The 10729-nt window shown below is 41.6% G+C and overlaps 2 protein-coding genes across 2 annotated transcripts in view; both read left to right on the forward strand.

Moving 5' to 3' along the window:
• Positions 1-225: 225 nt before the first annotated feature.
• LOC109544149 (long-chain fatty acid transport protein 4) lies at positions 226-9461 on the forward strand (the record flags this gene model as incomplete). The annotated part of the gene is given in 10 exon segments (XM_019914195.2): positions 226-953; positions 3814-3917; positions 3972-4122; positions 4184-4421; positions 6513-6711; positions 6765-6966; positions 7019-7211; positions 7268-7616; positions 7723-7813; positions 9112-9461. Coding segments are annotated over 10 exon segments (1860 nt in total). The 3' UTR covers positions 9427-9461.
• A 37-nt stretch (positions 9462-9498) lies between these two features.
• LOC109544145 (Bardet-Biedl syndrome 2 protein homolog) overlaps positions 9499-10729 on the forward strand; it is a gene marked incomplete at its 3' end in the record, with an annotated part of 3749 nt that continues 2518 nt past the window's right edge. Inside the window, 4 exon segments of the mRNA XM_048662168.1 lie at positions 9499-9690; positions 9742-9904; positions 9957-10390; positions 10444-10673. Of these exon segments, the coding sequence (XP_048518125.1) occupies positions 9499-9690; positions 9742-9904; positions 9957-10390; positions 10444-10673 (1019 nt within the window).

Below are 10729 nucleotides of genomic sequence, written 5' to 3' on the forward strand. Positions count from 1 at the left end.
CAACACTTAAATGGGCTGCTTTGGTTATTTTTGCACGCACGCACTGTTTTTTTGATTCCAAAGCTTTAAAATTTTTGCTTTTGCTGCATCTGAGCAGAACAGGCAGCAGATGGACCCAGCAATCCAACTCCTTGCTAAACTTTCTGAGTTTCCCATTCTTGATGCTTGAGCAATGGCAAGAAACTCCTGAATTGGAGCTTGGCGATATTCAGTGGTTTGGCCAACTTTTTATCATCCTGCAGTGAACCAGGCGACATCTGCAGCCGGCCTGAAAGCTCGAGCTTCTGAACGTGCTCCATGTTGGCAAGAAGAAATTTTGGTGAAGATTTCCAATTTTTTACTAATTATACACGCAAAAGCCAAAAGCTTCGGCCCATAGTGAGGGGTCAAAATCGTCATTTGCAGCTTCAAAATGAGGCAATCTCTCCCCGAAAATAATTGAGGAGTGTTTGCAGCAGGTTTTAAATCTAAAAATAGTCTCTTTCAATCGCCCAGTATAGAAGCGAAATTCCATCTAGGACCCGAACTTGCAAACAAGCGAGTGACAAAAAAGTCCTTCTCAGGTCTCAGTACGATTTCTAGTACCCATGAATGAATGGAACCATCGCGGCGTTGATGGGCAGGTACCAAGACGTGTTTATCTATGGTTCTGACGAAGTGCATCGACCGAAGAACCCAACAAATGCGAAACATCCTGTCGGACAATTTTCGATTCGATAACTCGGGCAGTTGAAACCGAGCCAACAAACGCACGACCTTTACACGCTGCAGTACCATTTCAGCTCATTGTTCCTGCATCGGTTCTATGAAATATACATTTGGATTTTTCGTCTACCTATCGAATGGAATTAGAGCTGATTAGAGTGTCGGTAGCCGTGAATACGAAGTGAGCGGCAAGCTGAGAGCAGTTGGGCGAAGAAGAAACTCAGTGAAACATGATGGCATGGATTTGGGTGAGTGCCTGGTTTACTCACATGGTGGTACCCAATAGAGTGACTAGTAAAGCTCTGAGTGCAGAGTTGATTTAATCCATCAAAGTACTGTTTTTCGTCCACCTTTAAATGGTTTTAGTCGCTATTTTAGTGGGTCATTCACGAAGTTTTCTGGCGCTCATTTCGCATCCAACTAAGATTTGGTTCGGTGCTAATTTTGCGGTCAACATTACATAAAAAAGTCATTGAACGCTTGCTTAGGAAAATCGAATAGTTTTTGAAAACAGCCGGGCTAAAACATCCCCTGGGTTGGAATGCAAAAAAACCCTCAGACAATGGGGCGAAAGGGCTAAAAGCGAGTAAACCATCGAAAAGACCACAACATTTTCGCTAAATAGTGCGTACCTTGCCGTTTTGTCGTCACCAAATGTGCCCAATTAACATAATAATTATTACAAAGCTACAGCAAGTTTACCTTGGACGGCGGTCAATCATCCAGTTGTCCAATCAACAAAAAAACTGAGAATTTTGCGTCATTTTTTGCAGTCACTTTTTAGTGAAAATATGTTAGTTCCCAATAACTCCGTACATAAATGAAAAAACCCAATTTATTCGAACACGAAGTGTTTCAAAAGGTCATTAAAAAACTTCAATATATGGACTTAATTGAACCCCGCTGTACTTTAGACCCAATTTTTTGAAATCGCTATTATTAGCTGTCGTCTGCTTAACGTTTCTTGCTTATCGAAAAATGCACCGTTCAGTAGGATATAATGGTTTGTTAATTAGGCGTTGTTTTTGTTTATATTAGATTGCTCTTAATCCCGTATCAAGTCGTAAAGTGAGTGATTTGGTAAAACAATCATAAGGTCAAGTTCAATTTTATTAGTTTATCCAGGGGCTGCTTTTCATATGCAATTGTTCTAAGCAGGCGTTTTGAATGAAGGTTTTCCTAAGGGGATTTTTCAAAAATAATTAAAAAATTGCAATTTTTTCGCTGCTTTTGAGATGTTTTTCGAGGATTAAAATTGGCTCATTGGCTTCTCGCAATTGTTGTATTAAGCCCGGTTGTACAATGGAAGCTTAAGCTTGGATTAAACTGAACCTGAATTTTGGACACCCTGTATCAAGTATTATTATCTTTAAATAATCTAGACGTTATTATCTGCAACTTGTATTTAATAATTTTCCTTAACTTTCAAATTAGGTATGAAAACACTTTAATCAATAATCCTGTCTACCTGAGCTTCAGTTTGTTTTGGCTTAACTGACTCAATTWTAACCCGATTTTGAAAATTCWAAAACTGCCCAGAAGCCCAGTTAARCGGCTTYCATGTGCCAGTTTCGTAATGCAAAAAAAAACTGGCGRAAAACATCAAATATACAAAAAAATCTCTGTACAAASCAGCGTCTCATTAAAGACACTATTGACGGCACRAATATCACGTCTTTATGACGTCTGTACGACRTAAATTTGCACATCAGACAGTTCTGGRGCTGAGCTTACGAAAAGATCATTACGACTGATTGGATGTTTCAAACCCTTTTCGAGATACAGGGTGTTAAACATCGAGACCGGCCAAATTTTTTACATTTTGGCTTCCATCTCTTTTCAGGTTACTAATTTATAATGAAACCTTACCAGTAAAAGACAGCTCTTGAGCTGGACTGTCGAAAAGGTGTTAACGATTATTTGAAGATTTCAAAGCGTTTTTGAAATAAAGGGTGTTAAACATCCAGACTCTCAAAATTTTCGACATTTTTGTTTCTAATTCCTTTGAGGTTAGGAACTTATAATGAGACTCCACTAGTGAAAGACAGTTTTTGAGCTGAGCTTTCGAAAAGTTCATGACGACTGATTGGATATTTGAAACCCTTTTCGGGATACAGGGTGTTAAACATCGAGACTGGCCAAATTTTTGACATTTTGGCTTCCATCTCTTTTCAGGTTACTRATTTATAATGAAACCTTACCAGCAAAAGACAGCTCTTGGGCTGGGCTATCGAAAAGGTCATAACGATTATTTGGAGATTTCAAACCGTTTTTGAAATAAAGGGTGKTAAACATCCAGACTCCCCAAATTTTCGACATTTTTGTTTCTAATTCCTTTGAGGTTAGGAATTTATAATGAGACACCACTAGTKAAASACAGCTATTGAGCTGAACTTTCGAAAAGGTCATGASGACTGATTGGATATTTCAAACCCTTTTCGGRATACAGRGKGTTAAACATCGAGACCGGMCAAATTTTKGACATTTTGGCTTCTATCTCTTTTCAGGTTAGRAATTTATAATGAAACCTTTCTAGTATTTCTAGGCTCTTGAGCTGGGCTATCGAAAAGGTCTTAACGRTTATTTGGCGATTCCARACCGTTTTTGAGATATASGCTGTTTAAAGTTTCGATAGCCYCAAAAATCGAGACATTTTCTATCATATCTCCTTGGAAGTTGGGAATTTCTGAGGAAACCTCATGGAGGAAAGAAGGATTTTGAGATTGGCTAGCAAAAAGGTTATTAGAACTATTTCGATATTTTAGCCTGTTTTAGAGATATGACGTTTTAAACTTTCAGACTGCTGAATGGGGGCGAAGCCCCAGCTCAACCTTTGAATTTTTAGTTTGAGAATCAAGCCCAACACTTCTTCTTGGCCTGTTTCCAGTTTCAGCGCGATGTCTTCAAAAATGCGGCCAGAATTCACTAATAGTTAATCCAGCTTTTACTAATAAATCAATGGTGTACATTTACACGCTAAATGTGGTTTGAATAACCATGTCAAAATCCTCTTTAAAAAATCTTTTGAGACATTAAAACCCCCCAAAAAACTTTCAATTTTCAACATCTTCCTCCTTAAAAACTTGGCTAATTATTGTCTTTTTGCAGTCACATTGGTTGGCGATTGTGGCAACTCTTTGCATGCTTTTGCTGATCCATAAGAGCTACAGATGGATCTACATAGTGTATAAAACATTTCCTAGAGATGCCAAGTAAGTAGCCCCGTACGACTGGAAAAATGTTGGAAAATTCAGGGTTGATTTCAGAGCCGGATACCGATTCGCCAAGTTGAACTGGCGGATGTCCAGATGGATCAAAGCCAAAGCAACCGTTCCAAGCATTTTCCGACAGTTGGTGGAAAAGCATCCTGCTAAGGTGATTTTCTTCTTTGAAGAGGAATCATGGACATTCCAGAAGGTATTTGCTGATTCTATTGCCTCTGGGCATGATTTTTTTTTTATTTTGGGCCGTATTGCAGCTAGATGAGTTCAGCAACCAAGTGGCTCACCACTTCAAAGCAAAGGGTTTCCAGAAAGGCGACTCAGTTGCTCTTATGATGGAAAATCGACCGGAATACGTCGGATTTTGGCTTGGACTTTCCAAGATCGGCGTGACTGCTGCTCTGATCAACACCAATCTGGTCTCGGACTCCCTCATTCACTCCCTCAAAATCTCCAACACCAAAGCGCTGATCTATGGCAAGGATTTTGAAAAAGGTAGCTTGAACTAGTGATGGTAAAATAAAAATATATAAAATATAAAACCAGCACCTCTATATCAGATGGTGAAGGGTTTTTGGCGAAACTTTTCGCATCTTTAGCACCTAGTGTCTTTTAAAGAAGGCGAAAATTTTAGATTGCTACTGGCTTTAGTTTGGATGAGGCGGGTTTCTAAATTAGAAAGCGCGATTGGGTAAAAAGTGTAACTTTGAGAGCGATTTTTACTAAACTGACAAACCTCAGGACTTAATGCGATTTTGCTGAAACTCTGAGCATCTTTAGTACCGAGTGTCCTCTGAAGGCAACGAAAATTTCAAGTTGCTGCTTGATTTTCTTTGGACCAGGCGATTTTTTCAAAGAGAGGGCGCAGTCGGGCCAAAAGTTTCATTTTGAGAGGCGAATTCTACTAAACAGCAAAGCTCAGAATTACCTGCGATTTTTGTGAAGCTGTTTTCGTCTTAAGAATGGAGAATCTTTTAAACGGTGTCAAAGTTACAAGTTGCTACTTGCTTTCGTCTGAACGAGGCAATGTTTTAGAACAGAAAGAGCAATAAGGAAAAATGTTTGATTTTGAGAGCGATTTTTACTCAACTTGCAAAACTCAGAACTTGGGGGGATTTTTGTGAAACTCTTCACATCTTTAGACCCAAGTCTCCTTTAAAGCGGGTAAAAATTGCTACTTGCTTTACTCTCAACGAGGCGAATTTTTAGAACAGAGTGCGTAGTTGGAAAAAACGTTTTATTTTCAGAGCGAATTCACTAAACTGGAAAACCTCCAAATTTAGGGCAATTTTTCTCAAACTCTCCGCGTCTTTAGAATCGAGTGTCCTTTAAACACAACGAAAATTTCACGTTGCTACTTGCTTTCGTTTGGACAAGGCGAATTTTTAAAGGAGAGAACGCATTTGGGTGAAACTTTGCATTTTGAGACCGACAACACTCAGAATTTTGGGGTATGCTGGTGAAACTCTTGGAACCTTTAGACTGAAGTGTCCTTTAAAGGATGTAAACATTTCAAGTTGCTACTTGCTTTCGTTTGAAGGAGGCCAATTTTTAAAACTAAGAGAGTAATGAGGGGAAAAGTTTCATTTTGGGAGCGATTTAACTAAACTGGCAACACTCAGAACTTGGGGGGATTTTTGTGAAACTCTTGACATCTATAGACCCAAGTGTCCTTTAAAGCGGGTAAACATTTCAAGTTGCTACTTGCTTTCGTCTGCAGAAGGCTAATTTTTAAAACTAAGAGAGCAATGGGGGAAAAGTTTGATTTTGAGAGCGATTTTTACTGAACTGGCCAAACTCAGAACTTGGTGGGATTCTTGTGAAACCCTTGACATCTTTAGACCTAAGTGTCCTTTAAAGCAGCAAAAAATTTCAAGTTGCTACTTGCTTTAGTCTTAACGAGGCGAATTTTTAAAACAGAAAGCGTAGTTGCATAAAACATTTCATTTTCAGAGCGAATTCACTAAACCGGGAATCCTCCGAATTTAGAACGATTTTACTCAAACTCTCCGCGTCTTTAGAACCGAGTGTCCTTTAAACACAACGGAAATTTCAAGTTGCTACTTGCTTTCGTTTGGACAAGGCGAATTTTTAAAGGAGAGACCGCAGTTGGGTAAAACTTTGCATTTTGAGASCGACATTCACTTAACCGACAATATTCAGAAGTTTGGGGAATCGTGGTGAAACTCTTGGAACTTTTAGACTCAATTSTCCTTTAAAGTATGTAAAAATTTCAAGTTGCTACTTGCATTCGTCTGAACGAGGCCAATTTTTGAAGCAGAGGGGAAAAAAGTTTCATTTTGGGAGCGATTTAACTAAACTGGCAAACTGGAAATTTTCCAGCGATTTTTGTGAAACTCTTCGGGTCTTTAGAATCAAGTGTCCTTTAAAGAGGGTGAAAGTTTCAACTTGCTATTTGCTTTCGATCGGACGGAACAATTTTTTTAAGTCGATAGTCGATATTCACTTTGAACTGGCAAACTGCAGTATTTTAGGCAATTTGCTCGCTGCACATTTAGAATCAAGTGCGGCTGCTACTCATTTTCGTTTGGAGGAGGCGAGTTTTTAAAACAGGGAATTTTGCAGCTGTTGCAGGCATCCAGCTGGATTTGCCCAAGTTCCAATTTGTACCATCTGCATCAGAGGGTTTAGCGGAGGAGATCAGTAGAGAGCCGAGGGGGGAAGTTTCTGAGCAAGAGCAGATCCTGCCCACCGATAAGATTATGTACATTTTCACCTCTGGAACCACTGGCTTGCCCAAGGCAGCAATGATAACGCATATCAGGTAGGCGGACTGGAAAAGCTAAGAAAAAGACAAACAAACGTGTTCTTCTCCAGATACATCTATGCAGCTGTGGGCATAAACAGTTTAACAAACCTTTCGCCCAGCGACATCCTCTACAACCCGTTGCCCTTCTACCATACGGCTGGAGGAATGCTGGCAGTTGGCCAAGGGCTGATTTTCGGGCTCAGTCTCGCTCTAAGGAAGAAATTCTCCGCCTCCAACTATTGGGCAGACTGCCGCAAATACAACTGCACTGTAAGTGCCCAGGAATTTGAGGTCCTTTTGAGGCAACAGCTGGCTGTTTTAGGTGGCAGTTTACATCGGTGAAATCTGCCGGTATCTTCTAGTGGCGCACCAACCAGGCTCCCAAGTGGACCATCCGGTGAAGAAAATGGTGGGGAACGGCCTGCGGCCTCAAATCTGGACGGAATTCATCGAAACTTTCCACATTGAGAACGTTTTTGAGTTTTACGGCTCGACTGAAGGCAACTCCAACTTAAGTATGCCCACCCCGGCCCGAATTCAAACCTAAAAATCTAACTAATTGCATGTTTAGTCAACATCGACAACACGCCTGGATCAGTGGGATTTGTGCCAATTTACGCCAGCCGAGTGTATCCAGTGATTTTAATCCGGTGCGATGAAAACACCGGATCGCCACTCAGACAGGCGAATGGTTGCTGCATCCGCTGCAAAACGAACGAAGCAGGACTTCTGATCGGGAAAGTGCTGAAGAATCGCGTTCACCGGGAGTTTGCTGGATACGCCGATGAAAAGGCCACGGAAACCAAGCTGCTGAGGAACGTGTTCAAGATGGGCGATTTGTACTTCAACTCGGGCGATATTCTGATCCAAGACGAGTTTGGGAATTACTACTTCAAGGACCGAACTGGAGACACTTTCCGGTGAGAATCGCTACTGTGTAAAACTGTCTGGATTGTTGCATGGAAGTTTCATCTGGCTCAGAACTGAGAGGTCTGGCAAATCAATCACTGATGGTCTTATTTGCAGGTGGAAAGGGGAGAACGTAGCTACAAGTGAAGTTGAGGCAGTTATCAGCAACGTAGCTGGACTGAAAGACACCGTGGTCTATGGAGTCCAAGTGAGTTAACGTGTCTGGTCGAGTCTAGTCAGATTTTTGGTATTGACTGCATTTAAGAGAGAAACTGTTGCTCTAAATGAGTGTCCACTTGCTAATTTCTGGAACTTTTTCTTATTTTTTAAGGATTTTTTGAATATGCGGCCAAAGATTGTACTTTACGCAGGTTGAACAATGACTTTTTCAAAAATTCGTCACGAAGAACTGAATCTAGTCAGATTTATAGTCTTAACTGCATTTAAGAGAGAGACTGTTGCTCTAAATGAGTGCCCATTTGCTAATTCCCGGAATTTTTTCTTATTTTTTAAGGATTTTTGAATACGCGGCCAAAGATTGTGCTTTACGCGGGTTGAGCAATGACTTTTGCAAAAATTCGTCATGAAGAACTGAATTTAGTCACTTTTTTGGTATTGACTGCATTTAATAGAGAAACTGTTGCTCTAAGTGAGTGCTCACTTGCTAATTCCTGGAATGTTTACTTGTTTTTTAAGGATTTTTTTAATACGCGGCCGAAGATTGTGCTTTACGCGGGTTGAGCAATGACTTTTTCAAAAATTCGTCACGAAGAACTGAATTTAGTCACTTTTTTGGTATTCACTGCATTTAATAGAGAAACTGTTGCTCTAAATGAGTGCTCACTTGCTAATTCCTGGAATTTTTTCTTGTTTTTTAAGGATTTTTTTAATACGCGGCCAAAGATTGTGCTTTACGCGGGTTGAGCAATGACTTTTTCAAAAATTCGTCACAAAGAACTGAATCAAGTCACTTTTTTGGTATTGACTGCATTTAATAGAGAAACTGTTGCTCTGCGCTATGTGGTGATTTCCTAAGTGGCACGATGGTTCATTATGTTGTGGCAAATGTTTAAACTTAGCCCTGAATGTTGTTCTGTACCACGATTGGACAACGACTTTCCCAAAAAAAGCCACTAAAAATTGAAAACAGATTAAAAGTTGAGACGAAAGTGCTTTCATCGAGCAAGCATTGGTCTAAAACGGTGGCCATTTGATAATTTATTGCATTTTCGGTTCATTTTTAGCCGATTTTTTAAAACGCTGCCACCAATCGTGCTCGGGACAGGTATTTAAAAATTATTCAGTCTGAATTGGATAGAGATTAAACGTTGTTATACTCGTCCTTTAATAGACAAACTGTTGATTTCAACATGCAACAATTTTCTAAGTAGCGGGATTTGTGGCAGTTTTTTTATCGGGATTTTTCTGAGAAATTTTGAGTTTTTGTATGTATTTATTTTCTGTTACTAAGACACTAAACTGTATTCTTCACGTTGCTCACTCCAGATCCCTGGCACTGAAGGAAGAGCAGGCATGGCAGTAATCGAAGACCCCGATGGGAGCCTGGACGTAACCAAACTGGCCCAAGGCCTAAAGTCCAGACTGCCTAGATATGCAATTCCCATTTTCCTCAGGATCATGGACTCGCTCTCCATCACTGGAACCTTCAAGTTGAAGAAAGTGGATCTGCAGAACGAGGCTGTAGACTTTGGGACCAACCAGGACCGTCGCCTCTACTTCTACAGCTCTGAATCCAGCGACTATCGGCCCTTAACATCGGAGATTTATCAGGAGATTGTGGACGGCAAAGTCAAAGTGTAGTTGAATGGATCCTCCAATAAAAACTTTACAATTTATGAGGCGTTTCTCTCCCTGATCAATACCACTGTCGCCATGGGCGCTCCATTACTACAAACAAGTTGGGTTGGAAAATTGTTTGTGAAACTTCCAGGCCGAGCAATGGAGAAACACTTAAGGCCAGTGTTCACTCTGGAGTTGGGATATAAAATCCTGGCAGGTCTGGTGACTATTGGGAAATTCGATGGGACGCATCCCTGCCTGACGGCAGCCACCAGCACAGACAAAGTGGGCGTCAACAGAGGATTCGAGCAAGTTAAGCTGGAGCTTGTTTTGCAGGTTCTGATCCACAGTCCGCATCGCAGAAACGCTTCTGAGGTGGGAAAACTGGTCTGGTCGGAATCCAACAAGGAAATCGCCACTTTGAACGTGAATCAACCGGTCACCGCCCTGCAGGCTGGCCAGCTGATTCCGGGCTCGGACAAAGACATTCTAGCTATCGGTAGGTCGGAGTAGAACCTGTGAGCTTCTGCTGAAACCCCGAACTGTTCAAGGCACCGCAAGCAACCTGCTAGTCTACCACGTGCACGACAACAAGGACATTTTCTACAAAGAATGTGAGGATGGAGTCCGATCGATCACCATCGGCCAGTTCCACCAGTTCAAGAGCAACATCTTGCTGGTTGGAGGAAACTCATCGATCCATGGCTACGACCATACCGGTCAGGACGTGTTCTGGGTGGCCATCGGCGACATCGTCACCGCCCTGGTCCTAATGGACTACAACCTGGATGGCAGCAATGAGCTGATTGTCAGCTCAGAAGACTACAACATCCGCGTTCTGAGCGGCGACAATGTGATAGCCGAGCACAACGAAACCGAAGTGGTTTCCGGACTATCCGGCCTACCGGATCAGAGGTTCGCCTACTCAGTATCCAATGGGACTGTGGGCGTTTACGAGAGGAAATCGCGACTTTGGCGCGTCAAGGTTTCCATTCCCCCTTAATAGTTTCCCTTCACTGACGAGGTTCCTGGTTTCAGTCGAAGAACTTTGCGGTTTCGATGCATCAGTACGACCTGCTGGGCCAGGCGGCTGCTCAGCTGATCACTGGCTGGTCCAATGGGAAGATCGACTGCAGAAACTTCAACACTGGCGAGGTGCTGTTCAAGGACTCCATGCCCTCCAGCCTGGCGGGAATTGTGGAAGGCGACTACCGATCAATGGGCAGGAATGACTTGATTTGCGTCTCAACTGAAGGAGAAGGCACGTAATTGCTAGATAAGTTCTATATTGTTGAGGCGGATTCATTTTTTACAAACTTCTTTT

Source organism: Dendroctonus ponderosae, unplaced genomic scaffold (assembly GCF_020466585.1).
Source record: "Dendroctonus ponderosae isolate FM_Combo_2020 unplaced genomic scaffold, Dpon_F_20191213v2 Dpon_F_20191213_10, whole genome shotgun sequence".
Lineage (NCBI taxonomy): Eukaryota > Metazoa > Arthropoda > Insecta > Coleoptera > Curculionidae > Dendroctonus > Dendroctonus ponderosae.